General features: G+C 49.5%; 1 protein-coding gene across 1 annotated transcript; it reads right to left on the bottom strand.

Moving 5' to 3' along the window:
* Window positions 1-4,090: 4,090 nt before the first annotated feature.
* On the bottom strand, window positions 4,091-10,633 carry LOC311509886 (coxsackievirus and adenovirus receptor homolog). Its single transcript, XM_084575325.1, has 3 exons — window positions 4,622-10,633; window positions 4,386-4,429; window positions 4,091-4,301 (listed from the first exon to the last, which is right to left on the bottom strand). The coding sequence occupies exon 1, from the start codon at window positions 9,479-9,481 to the stop codon at window positions 8,606-8,608; it is 876 nt and encodes a 291-aa protein (XP_084431451.1). The 5' UTR covers window positions 9,482-10,633; the 3' UTR covers window positions 4,091-4,301; window positions 4,386-4,429; window positions 4,622-8,605.
* Between the last annotated feature and the right edge of the window lie 13,547 nt (window positions 10,634-24,180).

The following is a 24,180-nucleotide window of genomic DNA, read 5'->3' as shown; positions in this document are numbered from 1 at the left end:
GTACTTCCAAATACTGCCTATGCTTGCAAAAACTGCCTATGCATCCAAATTCTGCACTTCCAAATACTGCCTATGCTTCCAAAAACTGCCTATGCTTCCAAATCCTGCACTTCCAAATCATGTACTTCCGAATACTGCCTATGCTTGCAAAAACTGCCTATGCTTCCAAATTCTGCACTTCCAAATACTGCCTATGCTTCCAAAAACTGCCTATGCTTCCAAATCATGTTCTTTCAAATACTGCCTATGCCTCCAAAAACTGCCTCTGCTTCCAAATCCTGCACTTCCAAATCATGTACTTCCAATACTGCCTATGCTTGCAAAAACTGTCTATGCTTCCAAATCCTGCACTTCCAAATACTGCCTATGCTTCCAAAAACTGCCTATGCTTCCAAATCATGTACTTCCAAATACTGCCTTTGCTTCCAAAAACTGCCTATGCTTCCAAATCATGCACTTCCAAATACTGCCTATGCTTCCAAAAACTGCCTATGCTTCCAAATCATGCACTTCCAAATACTGCCTATGCTTCCAAATCCTGCACTTCCAAATCATGTACTTCCAAATACTGCCTATGCTTGCAAAAACTGCCTATGCTTCCAAATTCTGCACTTCCAAATACTGCCTATGCTTCCAAAAACTGCCTATGCTTCCAAATCATGCACTTCCAAATACTGCCTGTGCTTCCAAAAACTGCCTATGCTTCCAAATCATGCACTTCCAAATACTGCCTATGCTTCCAAATCCTGCACTTCCAAATCATGTACTTCCAAATACTGCCTATGCTTGCAAAAACTGCCTATGCATCCAAATTCTGCACTTCCAAATACTGCCTATGCTTCCAAAAACTGCCTATGCTTCCAAATCATGCACTTCCAAATCATGTACTTCCAAATACTGCCTATGCTTGCAAAAACTGCCTATGCTTCCAAATTCTGCACTTCCAAAAACTGCCTATGCTTCCAAAAACTGCCTATGCTTCCAAATCATGTTCTTTCAAATACTGCCTATGCCTCCAAAAACTGCCTCTGCTTCCAAATCCTGCACTTCCAAATCATGTACTTCCAATACTGCCTATGCTTGCAAAAACTGTCTATGCTTCCAAATCCTGCACTTCCAAATACTGCCTATGCTTCCAAAAACTGCCTATGCTTCCAAATCCTGCACTTCCAAATACTGCCTATGCTTCCAAAAACTGCCTATGCTTCCAAATCCTGCACTTCCAAATCATGTACTTCCAATACTGCCTATGCTTGCAAAAACTGTCTATGCTTCCAAATCCTGCACTTCCAAATACTGCCTATGCTTCCAAAAACTGCCTATGCTTCCAAATCCTGCACTTCCAAATACTGCCTATGCTTCCAAAAACTGCCTATGCTTCCAAATCATGCACTTCCAAATACTGCCTATGCTTCCAAATCCTGCACTTCCAAATCATGTACTTCCAAATACTGCCTATGCTTGCAAAAACTGCCTATGCTTCCAAATCATGTACTTTCAAATACTGCCTATGCTTCCAAAAACTGCCTATGCTTCCAAATCATGTACTTTCAAATACTGCCTATGCTTCCAAAAACTGCCTATGCTTCCAAATCCTGCACTTCCAAATCATGTACTTCCAATACTGCCTATGCTTGCAAAAACTGTCTATGCTTCCAAATCCTGCACTTCCAAATACTGCCTATGCTTCCAAAAACTGCCTATGCTTCCAAATCATGTACTTCCAAATACTGCCTATGCTTCCAAAAACTGCCTATGCTTCCAAATCATGCACTTCCAAATACTGCCTATGCTTCCAAAAACTGCCTATGCTTCCAAATCCTGCACTTCCAAATCATGTACTTCCAATACTGCCTATTTTTGCAAAAACTGTCTATGCTTCCAAATCCTGCACTTCCAAATACTGCCTATGCTTCCAAAAACTGCCTATGCTTCCAAATCATGTACTTCCAAATACTGCCTATGTTTCCAAAAACTGCCTATGCTTCCAAATCATGCACTGCCAAATACTGCCTATGCTTCCAAAAACTGCCTATGCTTCCAAATCCTTCACTTCCAAATCATGTACTTCCAAATACTGCCTATGCTTCCAAAAACTGCCTATGCTTCCAAATTCTGCCTATGCTTCCAACTTCAAAATTTTGCACTTACAAGTTGGAACTGTCCATAATATGGAATGTGGAATCTTCCAGGATATGGAATTTAATCCTCCCCACTGGCGAAAATGTGGAAGCTGAACTGTCCATATTGCGGAATTGTTCAGATTATGGAATTGTCCATGATCTGGAAGCTGCCCCAGCTCTAAACCCAAGCAAAGTTTATTGAATAAGAACAATCAAGTCACACAAGTGAAACATCAATTTTATTTAAATTACTTATGATGACACACATTACAGCACCAGATTGCCCTGAGAACAGGAAATTTGCAGCAGCAGCCTGACTCTGGCTCTGATTCTTTGGGTTGTTCAGACACCCAACTGCTCGTCTTCCATTGGGGAACCGACACAATGGTTGGGGCGGTGGGTTGGGTTTGGAGGTAGAAGAAGCCAAGAGGGGGTCGAATCGAGCTATGGCTAACTGGCGGGGTGGGAGGTGGGTTGAGGAATCCAGGAGGAGAGCATGCTACCACAGAGGTCAGTAGGCATGGGGACGGTGGGGGGGGCCAACAATCGCCCTCGCTTTGTTGGTCTGAGAGGTATGTGCTGCTGGTTCCAGAGATGTCTTGATCTGTGCACGATGGGCTGCTGGTTTGAAAGCTCACGGGATGTTTGAGTATGGATGAGCTGCTGGATCGAGAGATATCTTTGAACTGTGTATGGAGAAGATAGGTGAATGGCATGACAAACCGCATCACAAAACTACCATACAACTCATTTGCCAGGCTCATCTGCTTACCATCTTCACGTCACGTGAGACGCACTGCCTAGAAAAACAATATAACTGGTTAAAACATGGAAGCAAAGCGCATGCTTCCAGATTCTGATCTATTCCACTAGCATTAGCATGCTAATTGACATAGCTACAAATATTGGGAAAAATCAAAGACATGCGAATAAATGCAACACTTGTTTGGTTGCCAGAGGGAAAGAGGGAAAACTGTTGCGGACACCCACCATGACTTACCTGCATTTGTTACTGCCACTGCTTTGACCGTGCTTGTCAGCTGCCAGACTTGCTCTTCCCCACTTGCTTCTGCTATATCCTCGTTGCTGCTACTTCCTGTTGACACAGGAAGTGAAAAAGTTGACCTCCTCAGGTAACAGGTGAGAATATGGAATGCTTCCAAATCCTGCACTTCCAAATCATGTACTTCCAAATACTGCCTATGCTTCCAAAAACTGCCTATGCTTTCAACTTCCAAATTCTGCACTTCCATATCAGAACTGTCCACAATATGGAATGTGGAATTTTCCAGAATCTGGAAGCTGCCCCAAACCTAACCCGATGGTAAGCGAGAATGTGGAAGGCTTCCAAATTCTGCACTTCCATATCAGAACTGTCCACAATATGGAATGTGGAATCTTCCAGGATATGGAAGCTGCCCCAAACTTAAACCCAATGGTGAGCACGAATGTGGAAGTTGGAATCGTCCATATTCTGGAAGCTAATCCTCCCACGGGTGAGAATGTGGAAGCTGGAATTGTCCAGAATCTGGAAGCTACCCCAAGTCTAGTAATGATTACAAGAAAGGGCCTTTGTCAAAGCTTTATTGCTTCAAAATGAGTATGCAAAAAAGAGACACAGGTTTGACCTGTGCCGATCACCTTCAACCTAAAAATAGTAAAGAACACACACAAGGCAATAAAAGCTACCTCTGATAGCAAACAACTATCTATGATAGCACACAGCAACTAGTACTTGTACAGCGAGTGGAGGTTCCACAGCAGCCTTGAGGATCTTCGGAATAAGACTCCTTCTGCCTCCTCCTTGACACCACAACTGTAACTTTTCCAACAGGATGTGTCTTAGCGATGTATGTTGAGGGGACAGGGGAAGTGCGGCAAAGGGGCGGTTTGAGGAGTGAGGGGGTGGGAGAGTGTGGAAGGAAGGGGGGTGGGATTGGGGGTGCTGAGGGGAGGGGTATAGCGGGGGGAGGTGGCTCTGGGCCGTCATCATCACCCTGTGTCACCATGACCCTAGTCCCAGACTGTACATCAGTCAGCTTCAATCTTGGTGGACAGAGAGAAAAATAATCAGGAATATAGGAGTTGGCAAAGTTAGATAGTAGCAAGTACAAAGATGTGAGTATCCTACTCTGTTGACAGACGTCGCATTGGAAGTTGTGATTTTTCGGTTTCAGACTGTGTATGGAGAAGAGACGTGAGAAGAATGAAAAGCTGCACCAAACATAGCGTATAATCAATTTGCCATCCTTGTCTACTCACCTTGCCCCTCTCACATGCAGCAGAAGCTTCCAGGTCCCACACCGCTTCAAAAAGGAATATAAAAAGTGTGAATATGGAAGCATTCCATGTGCTTCCGAATTCTGATCAGTTGCACTAGCATTAGCACGCTAATTAGCATCTTCGCTAACATCGGCCAAAATCAAAGCCATACGAATAAATGCACCACATGTTGGGTCACCAAAGTCAGGGTGTCAGTGAGACTGACAGTAACTAACCTGTGCCTTTTGCTGCTCCGCACACAGCACCAGCGAAGACTGTGCTTCTGCGCTGCTCATCCAGCTGCTGATATTGTTTTCCCCACTCGTTTCCACTACTTCCTGTTGACACAGGAAGTGAAAAAGTTGACCCTCTTAGGTAACAGTTAAGAATGTGGACAATTCCACATTTTCACCTACAAGCAATTCCACATCTTGACTCTTTGGGAGGCTTCCAAATTCTGCACTTCCATATCGGAGCTGTCCACAATATGGAATGTGGAATCTTCCAGAATCTGGAAGCTGCCCCAACCCTAACCTGATGGTAAGCGAGAATGTGGAAGGCTTCCAAATTCTGCCTAGACTTCCAAATCCTGCACTTCCAAATACTGCCTATGCTTCCAAAAACTGCCTATGCTTCCAACTTCCAAATTCTGAAACTAAACCACCCCTGCAATAAAAACAAGGACAAGTCACATACCTTTAGCAAAAACCTTTATTTGCTCACAAGTCAAAAACACAGGCCTCTCACTTTGTCCTCATCATTTTCTAAACACAAAAAAATGTGGGCACGCGTAAGCAGCAGTACAGTTACATACATACTCAAGAACAAAAACTAGCTCCATCAAAACCTACCCTGTGCCTCGTGCCCACATGTTCCTCCATGGACACATCAGAGAACACATCAGAGAACCTACAGTAAAAGTGAACAGTGAACAAAGCTCCAACGGAACAGAATCCTAACCCTAATCCAGATTTATCACCGGACCTTCATCGGACTTCTTTGTGGCCTTCTTGGCCTCGTTTTCTTCTCCCGGCTTACTATCCTGGGACATCTGCAATTTCGGGCTTTCATCGGTGGGGGTCGTGGAAGTGGGGCGTTGCTGTGAGGGAACGCAGCAGGTGTCATTTGCTCCTGCTCTGCATTGGCTTGGATTTGGTCCCGACTGCGTGGTTGGGGGGACATTGTATGGGGATGAAAAAACTGCATCACACCTTACATATCAGTTAAACATCCTTGTGTACTTACCATCTTGTGTCAAAATCAGCCAGGGGGAAATGGGCCTCCTGAGAACCAAAAGGAATGTAAAAGGCGAGAATGTGGAGGCAGACCGCATGGTTCCAAAATCCTATTTAATGCGCTAGCATTAGCTCGCTAGTTAGCACCGTTTTTTTCCGCCGACAAAAAAATGATTTTACACAAATAAACATGCCCTGATTTTGGTCCCCTGAGGGATAACCGCCACTTGAGATTTTTGGGGTCACCCACATACACTTACCTTCTCTCAAATGTAACTTCACCAGCACCAGCGAAGAGCTGCCGTTTGTGTAGCTGCTGAGCTCGTCTTTACCACTGTAATGGCCGACTTCCTGTTGACACAGGAAGTGTTCTCCTGTTGACTCAGGAAGTGAACGAGTTGACCTCTGCTAACAAGTAAGAATGTGGAAGATTCCATATTTTCACCTACAAGCGATTCCTCATTTCAACTCAACAGGCAGGAATATGGAAGGCTTCCAAATTCTGCACTTCCAAATTGGAACTGTCCAGAATCTGGAAGCAGCCCCATGCCTAACCCAACGGTAAGCGACAACGTGGAAGGACAGAATCAACGAGAATCTGCAATTTTTTGGTCAACCTTTATTCCATCACATAAAGTGGTGGACAGCATTCCCTCTACAGTACAATATGGGAAGATATCATGCATCAATCAAACTGCACTTCTCCTCAATGACAAGAGTGCACACCACTGTCCACATGGATACTTGGGGGTCAAACCCCTGTACGACTGGGGGATCGGTGGCCAAGTCCTCGTTGGCACCTCTGTTCAAAAGAAGCTCAGGCTGCCTGGCGCTCGGCGGATTGTTGCCGACATCTGGGGAATCCTCAGCAGGAGGCTGAGGCTGTGACCTGACTCTGGGGTCGGGACTGGTGCCTGGGCTGTGCACGACAACATTCAAACCGCCCCCCCGCACCTCACTGATGTTGACCCTGGAGAGAGACAAGGAAAAGAGTTAGCAAACTTAGGTGGCCACCTCGGTGGGGCAAGGCGAAATAAAAGGGAAGCCTCTGTCTTACTCATTCTCGGCACCTCGGACGGAGATTCCCCATCTTTGGCATGGGTCCACATGAGCCACAGGTTGGGCAGAGTGTCCCTTGGGCCGCCGTCGCCGCGGCACCCCCAATTCTCGCTTTGGGATCTCGCAAAGAACTCTGGATCTCAACTTGGGCTGTGTGTGGGTGGAAAAGAGTTGAAGGAAATGAACAAACTGCATTAGAGATATCCCACAATCCAAGAGTAAATCTTATCTACTCACCATCTCGTGTGGAAAAGCAATCACAGGCGATGCACCAGCCACGAACTGAAAAATAATGGTAGTAGGTGTGAACTTGGAAGCACAAGGTCTGCTTCCAAATTCCTATCAGTTTGGCTAGCATTAGCTCGCTAATTAGCGCCATTTCAAGTGCCTGCAATATTCAAAGCCACACAAAATAAACACGCCACATGTTTGGTCTCAGGAGGGAAAACATGACTTGCGGCTGATGCCCACTCACCTGCACGTTGTTTCAACTGCAATTTCAACTCGGCCGACGAGGAAAACGGTGCCTTGTGTGCAGCTGCCCAGCCCGTTTACACCGCTTTTTTTCCCCAGCTTCCTGTTGACACAGGAAGTGAAAAAGCTGACCTCTGCTACTAAGTGAAAATGTGGAAGATTCCACATTTTCACCTACAAGCAATTCTGCATTTCAACTTGACAGGTGAGAATATGGAAGTCTTCCAAATTCTGCACTTCCAAGTTGGAACTGTCCAGAATCTGGAAGCTGCCCCAAGTCTTCCCGTCTCACTGACGAGAATGTGAAAGGCTTCTAAATTCTGCACTTCCAAGTCAGAACTGTCCAGAATCCGGAAGCTGCCCTAAGTCTAACTCTTTCACTGGTGAGAATGTAAAAGCTGGAAATGTCCATAATATGGAATTGTCCAGAATTTGGAATACGCCATAATCCGAAAGCTGCCCTAAAGCTAAACCCCAGCTGCAAATGCTGCAATCACTGAGACAAACACATACATGCTGTTGACAAAACAATGAGTCTTTATTGGCTAGCACAGAACATGGGTCGACCCAAATTGAACATTCACAATAAGAACTAACCTAAGAACCGAAATTGTACAATTTTTGTCTCAACTTCCCTACCCTCACAATTGTGACGTTTACATTTTTTTTGGTCCAGCTGCCCAGTGCTTCTCGAAGTAGTTTTGGAGTCAGAGAACTCATCAGAGTACTGGGCGCCTGCCCCAACCTTGCCATCAGCAACCTTGCCGGAGCTCGGGGATTCCACTCCAGTCTCGGGCATCTCGGGCACTGGCGAGTCAGGAGGATTCCCAGGTTTGCCTCCGAGTCCCGGGCAGGGCTCTTTCCCAGACACGGCGGCGTTATTCAGCTTATTGTTGTCTGACTGGAGACGATGCAAATTGACAAAAATGAACAAGCTGCACGAAAGCTAGTGTGCAATTGAAGAGAAACTCTCATCTACTCTCCATCATATACGGAAGAGCACTCAGGCCATGCACTCTGCACCACGCACCACGCTGAAAAGCAAAGTGTAATAGGTTAGAATTTTAAACCATGCGTTCTGCTTCCAAATTCCCATGAGTTGCGCTAGCATTAGCTCGCTAATTAGCCTAGCATTAGCCTTCCTGTTGACACAAAGTTGTAAGTAAAAAGATTTGACCTCTGCATTTACTTGAAAATAAGCGAGAATCTGGAAGCATTCCAAATCATGGACTACCAAATTGGGACTGTCCATAATCTGGAAGCTGCCCTAAACCTAACCACAGGCTTTGCGGGCGGTGCTTGCACTGCCCGCCCGCCCCTCACCACTTCCAAATTCCGGAAGATTATAGTGTCCATAATCTGGAAGCTGCCCTAAATCTAACCCCACGGCGAGCGAGAATTTGGTATTGTCCAGAATGTGGAATTGTCCATATTCTGGAAGTAGCCCAACCCTTACCCCCTCTCGGTCTTCATCATCTTGCGGGGTGTTGGGGGACTTGCATCCTCAACAATCTCATTGGAATTTTCCGACTCTCGTTGACGACGCCGTATGATAAAGTATGTGAGGCAAGCGATGATCCCGATGGTTGCCACAGCGGGCATCACAGATCCTGCAATAATTTCCACCGATGGAGGATGTGTTATGTTCACTTTCAGGATGCACTCCTCCTGACCGACACGATTGATCGCAACACATTTATAACTTCCTGCATCGCTCTCGCTGAAATCTGGAATGGTGAGTGTGCCTGCCGTTTGATCCAACACTGCCAAGGAGGATAGGAGTTCCCAGGGTGGCAATCTTGACCAGTGGTACCGGATAGGTGCTGCACCTTCCCCAGACCCACAATGTAGCACTTTGGTTTTGCCAAACTCTCCGCCCCCCTCAGTGTAATAACACTTCGGCTTTGATGGCCGTTCCAGCACTCTGAGGACTGTCTTGATGCTTTGGATGCCTGGAAGCTTCTTAACCTGGCAAAAGTAGATGCCGGTGTCTTTGAGAGTCAGCTGCAAAAGATGAATGGCGGCATCTCCTTGCTGAGGGTCCTGTGCGTCAAAGTAGACTCTTCCCTTTAGATGTTCATAAAGATTGTCGTAGATATGCTCAGCCGTATACCAGAGCACCTCTGCCTTTTCCATTGGGTGGCGTACGGACTTCACGCTCCATTCGATCTCCAACATTCCTTCATCCTCCGGGCCAGTGGTGAAGAAGCAGTCGAGCTTCACATTCTCTCCCACGGCCTTCTCCACAAACTTGTTGTTGCTGGTGTTGATTTCCAGTCCTTGAGCCGTTAGGGCTACGATTAGAAGTGGGAAGAACTGCTTGCCCATGGTAGCATGTGTCTTACAGACAGAATTGCCTCTTATACCTAAAAAAAAAAAAAAAAAGGTAATAGGTGTGAACTTGGAAGCACACGGTCTGCTTCCAAATTCCTATCAATTGCGCTAGCATTAGCCTGCTAATTAGCGCGGTTTCAAACGCTGGCAAAAGTAAGCAATGCACAAATAATTACGCCGCATCTTTGACGTCCAGAGGAAAACCACGACTTGCGGATGTCAAGGTGACCGATGTAGCTTACCTGCACCTCCGAATGCACCTTTGACACCACTAGCGGCGGGGACCGTGTTGTCTCTGCTGCTGCTGCTGTTTCTGCTGCTCAGCTTTTTTTGCTTTGGCCAACTTCCTGTTGACCCAGGAAGTGAAAAAGTTGACTCCAGGTAATAAGGTGAGAAGGTGGAAGATTCCACATTTTAACCTATGAGCGATTCCACATTTTCAACTATATGGAAGTCTTCCAAATTCTGCCCTTCCAAGTCAGATGGTCCAGAATCCGGAAGCTGCCCCAAGCCTACATACCGCCGTTAAGCGAGAATGTGGAAGGATGGAATTATCCAGAATCCGGAAGCTGCCCCAAGTCTAACACTGACGGTAAGTGAGAAGGCGGAAGCCTTCCAGATTCCGCCCTTCCAAGTTGGAAGTGTCCACAATCCGGAAGCTGCCCCAAGCCTAAATACCGCCGTTAACCGAGAATGTGGAAGGCTTCCAACTTCTGCCCTTACAAGTTGGAAGTGTCCAGAATCTGGAAGATGCCCCAAGTCTAATAACTGGAACCAACACGCACGTGCAGTTGGCAAAAAAAATGCTTTATTATATTTGCAGAACAGCAGTACGGGCGTTCTCCCAACCCTGACGTAATGAAAACTGAAAATCATGAACTTAAACTGAAATCTTTCTTACATTCTATAATTAATGAACATAGTGTCAACAGAGAAAAAAATAAGTAATTGCTGTACATAATTCTTCCCAGCACTGTACATTTTGCAACTTATATTTCAAAAAACAAACACTGAACACACTTAACTTCTTTCAACACAGAACCAATTGGCCATGGCAGCCTTGGCTTCGGTGGCCTCAGCGGCCTCGGCGGCCTCGGCCTCGGCGGCCTCGACTGCGTCCCACAAATTTGACCGCTTCGGCCTCTTTGGCTTCGGCCTCGGTGTCTTCGGCCTCTTCGGCCTTGGTGTCTTCGGCCTCTGCTGCCTCTGTGGCCTCTGACTCTGCGACCTCAGCCTCAGCGGCCTCTACGACCTCAGCCTCAGTGGCCTTGGCCTCTGCTGCCTCAGCCTCTGCGGCTTCGGCCTCAGTGGCCTCTGCGGCTTCGGCCTCAGTGGCCTCTGCGCCTTCGGCCTCAGTGGCCTCTGCGCCTTCGGCCTCAGTGGCCTCTGCGCCTTCAGCCTCGGCTATTTCGGCATCTTCGGCCTCAGTGGCTTTGGCTTCTGCAGCCTCAGCAGCTTCAGCCTCTGCGGCCTCAGCAGCTTCATCCTTGGCTGCTTCGGCCTCGGCGGCCTCGGCTGCTTCAGCCTCGGTGGCCTCAGCGGCCTCAGCGGCCTCGGCTTCTCCTTCTACGTAGAAAGGAGAAGCCTCAGGGGGCCTCAGCTTGGACAGGGTGGTCAGGACTCCATCGGTGGCCTCGAGCTGACAGGAAGGTGGCCTCCCGTTGCTTTCTCTTGGCATGTTCAAGACGATGCTGACTTCTTTGAGGCGCTGTTGGTTGTTGCGGTCGACTCTTTGGAGCGTCACTTGAATTTTGGAGGGTGTGGCTGCGGCTACTGTTGCCTCGGGCTTCTGCTTGGGAGAGGTAGAGGGGACAGGGCCATAGAGCTTCCTCTTGAGCCGGGAACGACGCTGGCTCCTGATCTTCAGCTCTCCGGAAGAGGATGAGCTGAGCGAGCTGGATTCAGGCTCGTCATCGTACACAGGCTCGTCGCCGTCTTCGCTGCTCTCGGAGGAGAGGGAGTAGCACGCCTCTTGTTCATCGCAGACTTTGGATTTGCGCTTTGCCTTGGCTTTACGTTTTTCACACATGAGGGCCTTCATCCGTAGCCTGCGATTTTCGTAAGCCGACTCTCTGGTGGGGAGCGCCACATAAAACTTTTCTGCAGTGGTGGGGTCATGACACATTGCCCGCGCTACCTTCCTCCTCTCCGTCTCCGACAAGTGCCGCTCAGCCTGAGTGGCCACGCTGCTGCGGATCAAGTTAAAACTGACGGGGCCCTTGAGCCCGGCGTCAGTCCATGCAAGATGGAGGAAGTTTGATGGTTTGGTTAACCTGCACCCCTGGAACGTGTGAAAGATATTGACACTGTCCTTTCCTCTGGGGCAGCATTTTCCGTCGTGGAACCAGCGAAGCCAGCTGAATTCCACGCAATTGAGCACCAGTGACGCCTGTCCAAAAGTCTTGACGGACTTGTGCTCATCCACCTGTGAGGGAGAGAGAAAGAGTTGTAATTTGGTATGCTTCCAAATGATACGTTTCAAATTTGTGTACTAGTGAGCAAAAAAATTGAAGGCTTCCAAATTGTGCCATTCCAAGTCAGAACTGTCCAGAATCTGGAAGCTGCCCCAAGCCTAAATACCGCCGTTAAGCGAGAACGTGGAAGGATGGAATCATCCAGAATCCGGAAGCTGCCCCGAGTCTAACACTGACGGTAAGTGAGAAGGCGGAAGCCTTCCAGATTCCGCCCTTCCAAGTTGGAAGTGTCCAGTATCCGGAAGTTGCCCCAAGCCTAAATACCGCCGTTAAGCGAGAACGTGGAAGGATGGAATCATCCAGAATCCGGAAGCTGCCCCGAGTCTAACACTGACGGTAAGTGAGAAGGCGGAAGCCTTCCAGATTCCGCCCTTCCAAGTTGGAAGTGTCCAGAATCCGGAAGGTGCCTCAAGCCTAAAAACCGCCGTTAAGCGAGAATGTGGAAGGCTTCCAACTTCTGCCCTTCCAAGTTGGAAGTGTCCAGAATCTGGAAGCTGCCCCAAGCCTAAATACCGCCGTTAAGCGAGAACTTGGAAGGATGGAATCATCCAGAATCCGGAAGCTGCCCCGAGTCTAACACTGACGGTAAGTGAGAAGGCGGAAGCCTTCCAGATTCCGCCCTTCCAAGTTGGAAGTGTCCAGAATCCGGAAGGTGCCTCAAGCCTAAAAACCGCCGTTAAGCGAGAATGTGGAAGGCTTCCAACTTCTGCCCTTCCAAGTTGGAAGTGTCCAGAATCCGGAAGCTGCCCCAAGCCTAAATACCGCCGTTAAGCGAGAACTTGGAAGGATGGAATCATCCAGAATCCGGAAGCTGCCCCGAGTCTAACACTGACGGTAAATGAGAAGGCGGAAGCCTTCCAGATTCCGCCCCTTCCAACCGAAGTCAGAACTGTCCAGAATCTGGAAGCTGCTCCAAGTCTAACACCATGGCTAAGTAAGCGAGAACACTGAAGGAAGAGGGACTACTCACCAAGACCTGGAATCTTGTGCCATCATTCCACTGATCCGCATTGGCCACATGCTCCTTTGTCATGCTTGTCAGCACCACTGACCGGTGGCCACTGATTATACATAGGTAACCCATCAAGTAGCCCATGAGAGTAGAGTGTTCGTTCCTTTCAAATCCTTCTTTGTCTATGGCGTCTAAAAAGGCAAGGGAAGGCAACTTTATTTTGTGTAGCCCGTTTTCACAAACAGTTTGTCACGAGAGCAACAGAGAGATCCCTAACCCAGGATGGACAGGCGTCTTACCCATCAGCATGGGGATCCGTCTCTTGGCGGCATAGAGGAAGCTTAGTTCCTGCTCCGAATCAAGTTGGTTGTCTGTGGAGAAGAGAAGAGAAGAGAGATGAGAGAGCGTTAGCCCCCCGCGAGAAGGGAATGTGGAATGTCGACACTTGATAAAATAACTAACTGGTCTTTTGCCGCTTGACCCGCTGTTGCTGGACGACAACATCCCTTCTAATCTCAGCTTGGAGCCTGGTCAGCTCATACAGTACACGGTCAATGTCTTCCACCTTCAGTCTGCTCTCTTCCAAGAAAACATTTTTGACATGATTGTAGAGGCTGACGACATTTAGCATCATGTTCCGAATCGTGGTTGGCATATATCCCTTGTTCTTCAGGTAGTTTGGGTATCTGTGGAAGAGAGCGCAAGAGAGGTGCGACCGACAGGCAGTTTTATTTGTATAGCCCGTTTTCACAGACAGTTTGTCTCAAAGGGCTTTATACAGCATCATGACATGACAACATCCAAAAGAGGAGGGATCCCTCAACCTGGACGGAGGGAGTGAAACTGGGTTTTTCCCCTTGCCTGGCTGACCACACACAGACACACACTTACTTCCTGAGCTTGTCCATCCGGGCAAGAAATCGCAAGTCCTGCTTTGTGGCGCTTTCAGGCAGGCTACCCACCATGTAATAACAGAACCGGAAGCAATGAGTAGCGACCTGCTTTGCATTGTCGATTGCTTTCCGGCTCATCCGGCCTGACAATTTGAACTCCCGCAGGTCATCGATGGCCTTTTCTGTGAGGGATGGGGGGGCACAGCACAGGACAAGACAGACAAAGAACGTTTTTTCAAATCTTGCACTTCCAATCCTTGTAGTAATAAGCAGGAATGTGGAAGGCTTCCAGATTCTGCACTTCCACGTCGGAACTGTCCAAAAGCTGGAAGTTGCCCCAAGCCTAATCCGACAGTAAGCGAGAAGGTGGAAGGGTGGAACTGTCCAGAATCTGGACGCTGCCCCAAGCCTAATCCGACGGTAAGCGAGAAGGTTGAAGGGTGAACTGTCCAGAATCTGGACGCTGCCCTAAGCCTAATCCGACGGTAAGCGAGAAGGTGGAAGGGTGGAATCGTCCAGAACCTGGAAGCTGACCTAAGTCTGACAGACCAACAATCAAAGGCACACTTACCATACAGCATCCCCTTCATCCCGCCTTTCAGCACTTGCTCTCCTTTGAGGGCAGAATCGGGGGTCTTTTGAAGCGTGTCCCGCCGCGCGCGCTTCTCAGCTGTCGTCGACTGGATGTCAGAGGATGTCCTAGCTGACGACATGGGAGTCCTAGCCCGTGCTGGAGCTTCCTTTGACATCTTCAAGGCGGCTTCTAGCGCTTCCACCCGCTTCAGCAATTGAAGACATTTACAGTTGCAGCAGGATGACGGGTTACTCTTATTCCTGTCCTTCGTCTGGGAACTGTAAAGCTGGCAACTGGACGGGCTGAACGGCGGAGCCGAAGTCGTCGGACCATGCTCCTGCTCCTCCGCCGCCGCTGCTGTGGCCCCCTCCGCCGCCGCTGCTGTGGCCCCCTCCTCCTCCTCCTCCACCTCTTCCTCCACTATCTCCTCCTCCTCCACTACTGCCACCTCCTCCTCCACTACTGCCATATCTTCACCTTCTTCTTCTTCTTTCTCCGCCAACACCACGGCCTCCTCTTCTTCCTCCTCCATGTCCTCTTTCTCCAGGCTGACATGCCATGTACTCTTGAGAGGGGTAGGTGGTTGGACCGGCTGTCCGGATGAGTCGGGATGCACCACCCGGGTGGCTTGCTCGGCGCTGCTGTTCGTGCTGGCCGCGGGGGATGCCACGGTCATATTCATAGCTCCATCGTCGTCTGGAGGATGAAGAAAGCGCATGCCTGATTTTGACACTCCTTCTCTTCCCTACACCTAAGCTCGTCTGGGCCTTACCTGGATCGCTGAGAGCCCCAAGAGTGGAGACCATGGGCGGGTAGGGGTCAGTTGCCCGGAGGTCGATAAACTCTCGGGCGATGGCAAGCCTCCTCGCCTCTATCATTATTGGCTCTCGTTCCTGCGTAGTAAAATGGTGAAATCGGTCAGATGACGCCGCCGCCGACAACCCAGTGTTTTGACATAGGTGTCGAGGCGGCTCAACTTACCGCAGCTGACAAGATTTGGTGGGCATCCAGGAGGTGTTTGTCCAGGCGCACGAGGCGTTCCCTGGAACAGATTGGACAGTCCAACGGCACCGAAGTTCTGCGGTAAGCAAGAGGAGGCAAATTTTGTATGCTAATAAGCGAAAATATGGAAGGCTTCCAAATTTTGCACTTCCACGCTGAAACTGTCCAAAATGTGGAAGATGGAACTCTCCAGAATTTGGAAGCTGGAACTGTCCAAATTCCGGAAGCTGCCCCAAGCCTAAACCCCCTGTGGTACACTGTCCAAATGGACAGTGTACGAAACACACAAAAAAACACAAAGACAAAACATGCATGCATGCATGCGTGCAAACATGACAATGCATCTCCTTACCTGGCATTCCCATACTTGACCAGCAGCGCCAGCTCGGCACTGTTCGGTACAGTGTGTGCACATTGCAGGTGCTGCTTCAGTCTCGAATAGCTGCGATAGCATAATGCACACAACTTCGGCAAGCTTGGCTGAAGGTGATGGATGGAAAACAGACACATGGAAAACAGGCAGGCAGGCAGGCAGGCAACTAAACACAGCTGGTGCGAGGCTCTACTTACCACCATGTTCTCAGGCTGACACGCAGCCTCGGTCCTGAAAAACAACAATGTTGGAGAATTTGGAAGCAAGACTGGTGAAAACATGGAAGCAAACAATGTACTTCCACATTCTCATAAGTTACACTAGCATTAGCGCGCTAATTAGCTCACAACATTAGCATCTTTTGAAAGCTTAAAAAACGGCTCAATTTCACAGAGAAACAACACACAACCTGCCTCAATCAGCACATAACACGTCAAAGCAGACACAAACAGCTTTTTCCACAACAAACAAACACTTACCTTTGTTTTTAGCACAAGAGGAGACTGTGCAGCCACCAGCCTTCCTCCTCTCCACTCTACGGTACTTCCTGTAGACACTCAGGAAGCTGTCACGTGGTGGGTGTGGCTGGGAGGAACAACAGGTTAGAAGGTGAGAATCTGGAAGATTCCACATTCTCACCTGTTACATTGAATTCGATTTCTACAGTAACTGGTGAGAAGATGGAACGTTCCACATTTTAACCTATGAGCGATTCCACATTTTCGACTATTTGGAAGTGTCCAGAATCCGGAAGCTGCCCCAAGTCTAACACTGACGGTAAGTGAGAAGGCGGAAGCCTTCTCATTTACCGCCCTTCCAAGTTGGAAGTGTCCAGAATCCGGAAGCTGCCCCGAGTCTAACACTGACGGTAAGTGAGAAGGCGGAAGCCGCCCTTCCAAGTTGGAAGTGTCCAGAATCCGGAAGCTGCCCCAAGTCTAAATACCGCCGTTTAGCGAGAACGTGGAAGGATGGAATCATCCAGAATCTGGAAGCTGCCCCAAGTCTAACACTGACAGTAAGTGAGAAGGCGGAAGCCTTCTCATTTACCGCCCTTCCAAGTTGGAAGTGTCCAGAATCCGGAAGCTGCCCCAAGTCTAAATACCGCCCTTCCAAGTTGGAAGTGTCCAGAATCCGGAAGCTGCCCCAAGTCTAACACTGACGGTAAGTGAGAAGTTGGAAGTGTCCAGAATCCGGAAGCTGCCCCAAGTCTAAATACCGCCCTTCCAAGTTGGAAGTGTCCAGAATCTGGAAGCTGCCCCAAGTCTAACACTGAGAGTAAGTGAGAAGGCGGAAGCCTTCTCACTTACCCCCCTTCCAAGTTGGAAGTGTCCAGAATCCGGAAGCTGCCCCAAGTCTAAATACAGCCCTTCCAAGCTGGAAGTGTCCAGAATCCGGAAGCTGCCCCAAGTCTAAATACAACCCTTCCAAGTTGGAAGTGTCCAGAATCCGGAAGCTGCCCCAAGTCTAAATACCGCCCTTCCAAGTTGGAAGTGTCCAGAATCCGGAAGCTGCCCCAACCCTAACCTGATGGTATGCGACAATGTGGAAGGCTTCCAAATTCTGCACTTCCATATCAGAACTGTCCACAATATGGAAGGTGGAATCTTCCAGGATATGGAAGTTAAGCCTCCCCACTGTGTGGAATGTGGAAGCTGAACTGTCCATATTGTGGAATTGTTTAGATTATGGAATTGTCCATGATCTGGAAGCTGCCCCAGCTCTAAGCCACCCCTGCAATAAAAACAAGGACAAGTCACATACCTTTAGCAAAAACCTGTATTTGCTCACAACAATTCAAAAACGTAGGCCTCTCACTTTCTTAACAAAACAATGTGGGCACACCTGTGGGCCTCCTATGGACACATCAGAGAACACATCATACAGTAAAAGTGAACAGTGAACAAAGCTCCAACGGAACAGAATCGTAACCCTAATCCACATTTTTCTCCGGACCTTCATCGGACTTCTTTGTGGCCTTCTTGGCCGTGCTTTCTTCTCCCGGCTTACTATCCTGGGACATCTGCAATTTCGGGCTTTCATCGTCGGGGGTCGGGGAAGTGGGGCGATCGCGGAAGGTGTACTCAGGCGGAGGGTCGTTTGATCCTGCTCTGCGTTGGTTTGCATTTGGTAGTTGGCCCGACTGCGTGGTTGGGGGGGGACATTGTATGGGGATGAAAAAACTGCATCACAGTTTACATATCAGTTAAACATCCTTGTGTACTTACCATCTTGTGTCAAAATCAGCCAGGGGGAGATGTGCCTCCTGGGAAACAAAAGGAATGTAAAAGGTGAGAATGTGGAAGCAGACCGCATGGTTCCAAAATCCTATTTAATGCGCTAGCATTAGCTCGCTAGTTAGCACCGTTTTTTTCCACCGACAAAAAAAAAGATTTTACACAAATAAACATGCCCTGATTTTGGTCCCCTGAGGGATAACCGCCACTTGAGAGTTTTTGGGGTCACCCACATACACTTACCTTCTCTCAAATGTAATTTCACCAGCACCAGCGAAGAGCTGCCGTTTGTGTTGCTGCCGAGTTCGTCTTTACCACTGTAATGGCTGACTTCCTGTTGACACAGGAAGTGTTCTCCTGTTGACTCAGGAAGTGAACGAGTTGACCTCTGCTAACAAGTAAGAATGTGGAAGATTCCATATTTTCACCTACAAGCGATTCCTCATTTCAACTCAACAGGCAGGAATATGGAAGGCTTCCAAATTCTGCACTTCCAAGTCAGAACTGTCCAGAATCTGGAAGCTGCCCCAAGTCTAACACTGACGGTAAGTGAGAAGTTGGAAGTGTCCAGAATCCGGAAGCTGCCCCAAGTCTAACACTGACGGTAAGTGAGAAGTTGGAAGTGTCCAGAATCCGGAAGCTACCCCAAGTCTAACACTGACAGTAAGTGAGAAGGCGGAAGTGGAAGCCTTCTCACTTACCGCCCTTCCAAGTTGGAAGTGTCCAGAATCCGGAAGCTGCCCCAAGTCTAAATACAGCCCTTCCAAGTTGGAAGTGTCCAGAATCTGGAAGCTGCCCCAAGTCTAACACTGACAGTACCGCCCTTCCAAGTTGGAAGTGTCCAGAATCCGGAAGCTGCCCCAAGCCTAAATACCGCCGTTAAGCGAGAACGTGGAAGGCTTCCAAATTCTGCACTTCCATATCAGAACTGTCCACAATATGGAAGGTGGAATCTTCCAGGATATGGAAGTTAAGCATCCCCACTGGCGAGAATGTGGAAGCTGAACTGTCCATATTGTGGAATTGTTTAGATTATGGAATTGTCCATGATCTGGAAGCTGCCCCAGCTCTAAACCACCCCTGCAATAAAAACAAGGACAAGTCACATACCTTTAGCAAAAACCTGTATTTTTTCACAACAGGTCAAAAAAGCAGACCTCTCACTTTCTTAACACAAACAAAATGTGGGCACGCATAAGCAGCAATACAGTTACATATATACATACTCCAGAACAAAAACTAGCTCCATCAAAACCTACCCTGTCCCTCGTGCCCACATGTCCCTCAGAGCACACATCAAAAAACCCGGCAGTAACAGTGAACAGTGAACAAAGTTCCAACGGAACAGAATCCTAACCCTAATCCACTTTTTTCTCCGGACCTTCATCGGACTTCTTGGTGGCCTCCTTGGCCTGGCTTTCTTCTCCCGGCTTACTATCCTGGGAAATCTGCAATGTCAGGCCTTCATCAGCGGGGGTCTGGGAAGTGGGGCGATCGCGGAAGGAGTACTCAGGCGGAGGGTCGTTTGATCCTGCTCTGCGGTGGTTTGCATTTGGTAGTTGGCCCGACTGCGTGGTTGGGGGGACATTGTATGGGGATGAAAAAACTGCATCACAGCTTACATATCAGTTAAACATCCTTGTGTACTTACCATCTTGTGTCAAAATCAGCCAGGGGGAGATGTGCCTCCTGGGAAACAAAAGGAATATAAAAGGTGAGAATGTGGAAGCAGATCACATGGTTCCAAAATCCTATTTAATGCGCTGGCATTAGCTCGCTAGCTAGCACCGTTTTTTTCCGCCAACAAAATAAAGATTTTACACAAATAAACATGCCCTAATTTTGGTCCCCTGAGGGATAACCGCCACTTGAGATTTTTGGGGTCACCCACATACACTTACCTTCTCTCAAATGTAATTTCACCAGCACCAGCGAAGAGCTGCCGTTTCTGTTGCTGCCGAGCTCGTCTTTACCACTGTAATGGCCGACTTCCTGTTGACACAGGAAGTGTTCTCCTGTTGACCCAGGAAGTGAACGAGTTGACCTCTGCTAACAAGTAAGAATGTGGAAGATTCCATATTTTCACCTATAAGCGATTCCTCATTTCAACTCAACAGGCAGGAATATGGAAGGCTTCCAAATTCTGCACTTCCAAGTCAGAACTGTCCAGAATCTGGAAGCTGCCCCAAGTCTTACACTGACGGTAAGTGAGAAGTTGGAAGTGTCCACAATCTGGAAGCTTCCCCAAGCCCCAGTACCCCCGTTAAGCGACAACGTTCAAGGCTTGCAACTCCTGCCCTTACCGGTCGGAACTGTCCACAATCCGGAAGCGTCCCCAAGTCTAACACTGATGGTAAGTGAGAAGTTGGAAGTGTCCACAATCTGGAAGCTTCCCCGAGCCCCAGTACCCCTGTTGAGCGACGACGTTCAAAGCTTGCAACTCCTGCCCTTACCGGTCGGAACTGTCCACAATCCGGAAGCGTCCCCAACCCTAACCTGATGGTAAGCGAGAATGTGGAAGGCTTCCAACTTATGGACAGTGTCCACAATCTGGAAGCTTCCCCAAGCCTCAGTACCCCCATTAAGCGACAACGTTGAAGGCTTGCAACTTCTGCCCTTCCAAGTCGGAACTGTCCAGAATCTGGAAGCGTCCCCAAGTCTAAATAACCCCTCGCGTGGCGGGGGAGGCGCCTAGAGACTTGCCTCCGCCGTCTCCGCGCTCACCGCGACCCCCTCTTTCCGTAGACGCCTGGCTCATGCGTTTTGGTCGCCGAAACCGTTCGCTCGTTGACCCATCCCCCGCCCACCCGCAGCTGGGCATCAAAAAGGCTTCTCTGTAGTCTGAGCTTGGCAGGAGTGCTCAGAAACAAGGGACGCCCCGAGGGCTCCAGAGGGGCTGAAACCCACCCTAACCCTGGGAATATCTGAAGCCACGGCCCATGCCTGTCACCCCCCTTCGTTTTGCCCCAAGAGGTCAAAGGTCAAACCCATGTTAACTAGTTGAAATATGGTGGCCTTCCATAATCCTATCAGTTACCATTCATTTTCCCCAAATACGCCCCCTAGCGTCCCAGCGGCCCGGGCTTCGGATATATCGTAGACGACGTGGACGGCTTTCGGACGACGCCCCCCGCGCCTCTCCCGGCCTTTCCCTCTCCGAGATACGGCCCTGGAGAATGTGGGGGTTCTGACGCTTTGTCGCCCCCTAGCTCGGCAGGGGAGCCACCGAGAGACTCCATTCCGACGGCGCCGCGCTTGCCTCGGCTGGACCTTTCCGTAGATGCCCGGATTGTGGCTCTCGGACCCAGGGGGAGCCCAAACCTAACCCTAATCCATCTGGACCTGTCCGGCAACATCCTCTCAGAACCTTTCAATCTGACGAGGCTTGCCGACCGGGAGCCCGTGGACAAAACGCGTGGGTGTCAAGTCCGTCCTCGCGTATGCGGTAGAGGGGCACGAGACCTTTCGGGAACGGCTCATTCCTCCTTTGCCGCGCCCCTGCGGCCCGAGTGGGAGTGGTTTAGCCGCTGGTTAGGATGCTCCCACATGCGCCCAAACAAAATCAATGGTAACTAGTGAGAATATGGTGCGTTCCATATTCTCACTAGTTACCATGTAAATTCACTCTGGTTGCTCGGTGGCCCCTCTCGAACACGCCCACCTGACGCCGGCCCCTCCCCGCCACTACTCCCGGCAACACCCGCCGGCCGGACGTTTCCGTAGATGCCCGGATCGTGGCTCTCGGACCCAGGGGGAGCCCAAACCTGACCCTACTCCATCTGGACCTGTGCGGCAACATCCTGTCAGAACCTTTGCGTCTGACGAGGCATGCCGACCGGGAGCCCGTGGACAAAACGCATGGGTGTCGAGTTCGTCGTCGCGTATGCGGTAGAGGGACCCGAGACCTTTCGGGAACGGCTCTTTCCTCCTTTGCCGCGCCCCTGCGGCCGCCGGTTAGGATTCTCCCACATGCGCCCAAACAAAATCAATGGTAACTAGTGAGAATATGGTGCGTTCCATATTCTCACTAGTTACCATGTAAATTCACTCTGGCTGCTCGGTGGCCGCGCCCCGTCCATCTCGAACACGCCCACCCCACGCCGGCCCCTCCCCGCAATTACTCCCGGCAACACCCGTCGGGGGGGTCCGGGGGGCCCCGCGTCCCTCCCGCTCCGGCCCTGCATGACCTCCGCCCGCCTATCCGCCCCCGCTCGCCGACCGCACGGGGGGCCGGAGGGCCCCTGGGGCCCCCCACAGGGGGGCCCCCAGAGGCCCCCGGCCCTCCCGCTCCGGCCCTGCATGAGCTGCGCCCGCTACTCCGCCCCCGCTCGCCGACCTCCCCGCTCCGACCCTCAGTCTACCCCTTCCTCCGAACGCCACCCTCTCCGGGCACCCGCCCCTGCCTAGCCGCGCCCCCGGCCTCTCCCGTCCAACCCGCGCCGCCCGCCCCGCCCCTCCCTCGATCGGAAACGCCCACCCGAAGGCCTTCCATATTCCCATCCGCCACAAGCACTCGACCCGGCAAGGGCCCCCTTCCCAATAACGCCTGCGCTTCCACCTCCCATAGACTCCCATTCAACCGCCTTTCATAGCCTGTCCTGTGCCGCCATCTAGTGGCCGTCCGCTTCCAACTTCCGACTTCTCACTATTTAGTACAGAAGTTGGAAGCGTATTCCAACTTGAAGCAGAATGAATGGGCCGGCTCCTAACCCTTACCCTAACCCCAGAAAGAGGACAAGCAACTAAGGGGGTGCCATAAAACCAAATTAATGGACTGGAGAAGGTAATAGAAGGGGGTGCCAAGAAAAAAACAAATTAAAGAAGAAACAAAGATTAATTGGAAGGAAAGAGGAAGAGGCAGAACGGGGGTGCCGCCGATGAGAAGAAAGAAAAACAGTGAACCACAAGTGCCAAGCCTGATGAAGACAAAGTATAGTCGAAACGTTGCAAAGAGGCACACAGGACATAGAAGAAACAGTAACGCACAAGAGAACAAAGGGATAGAAGAACAACCAAAGAGAAAAAACATAGAGAGAACAAATAGAAAAGCAAAGAGATGAACACATATAAGAAGAAACACAAAGAAGAAGCCTAATTAGAAGGACGAGGAAAGAGGTAGCAGTTTCGACCATAGGGGTGGAGAGTGCACCTTCCCGGACCCTTTACAGGGACTGGGACTCAGATCCCTCACCCTAACCCACTACAGGAAAGGGGGGACACACAGCTGCAACTTCTCAATCTATATGTCTAGTATCTTTGTCTGCACACGTTGCTCTATCCTTGACCTCGGAACGGCTCGTTCCGTCTCCATCAGCTCTGTGGTCAGGGCTCAGCTCCTCTCCCGCACATCTGACTCCTTGATGATTCCTCAGCCGTTGCACCGTCTTACTTTTGCTTTCCTGAGGAAACAACTCTTACACAAACAAGCTGCTCACACACACATACTAAAATAGATCAGTGGTAATACTTCTAGGTAATGTAATACTTTTAGGTAATAGAGTAAATATGGGATAACTTATATGCATTTATTCCAACATTTCCCTCCTGTTTATCACATATTTGCTCAAATTCTCATATCACTTTAAGTCAGCCACTTCTAATTCGATTTTCAGCTGCAAGATAATTTTTATGAGCACAAATACGCTTACACTCAAAAGTACTTAGTCGGCATCTTAGTTATAATCACCCGGATCAGGAAACAAGTCGGGCAAATCACATTCAGTTTCTCTGTCATTGTCATTACCCTCGTCATCTTCATGGCCATCACCGCCAAGTAAAGGATACATCTGTTCCACTCGGTGTTCCATGGGTGAGATAGCTGTAGTGATGAGACGGTTAAGCAAGGCACGCAGACAAGGTATACAATAACACCCACACAAGGTTAGAATTGCGGCAAAAACCGCCATAGAGATCAAAATAGAGGACACTAGGGCTCTATACTTCCCAAAGGCATCCATCCACGAGTCCCACATGGTGGTATCGACACCAGAGTGTTCTTTCATCTTGCTGTTGAGAGTTCGAAGCCCTTCTATGGCCTTAGTCAGGCTGCCATCAGCAGCGGTGTTGTTGGGAATGAAAGTGCAGCACTGCTCACCAAACATTGCACAAACACCCCCCTTCTCGGCCAGTAGCATATCAAGGGCTATCCTATTTTGAAAAGCCATAAGGGAAGTTGCGGCCAACTGATCATG

Source organism: Chelon labrosus (assembly GCF_963514085.1).
Source record: "Chelon labrosus genome assembly, contig: SCAFFOLD_36, whole genome shotgun sequence".
NCBI classification, from domain to species: Eukaryota; Metazoa; Chordata; class Actinopteri; order Mugiliformes; family Mugilidae; genus Chelon; species Chelon labrosus.
Note: the sequence above shows the minus strand (reverse complement) of the source record. Positions and strands in the feature narration are given on the sequence as shown.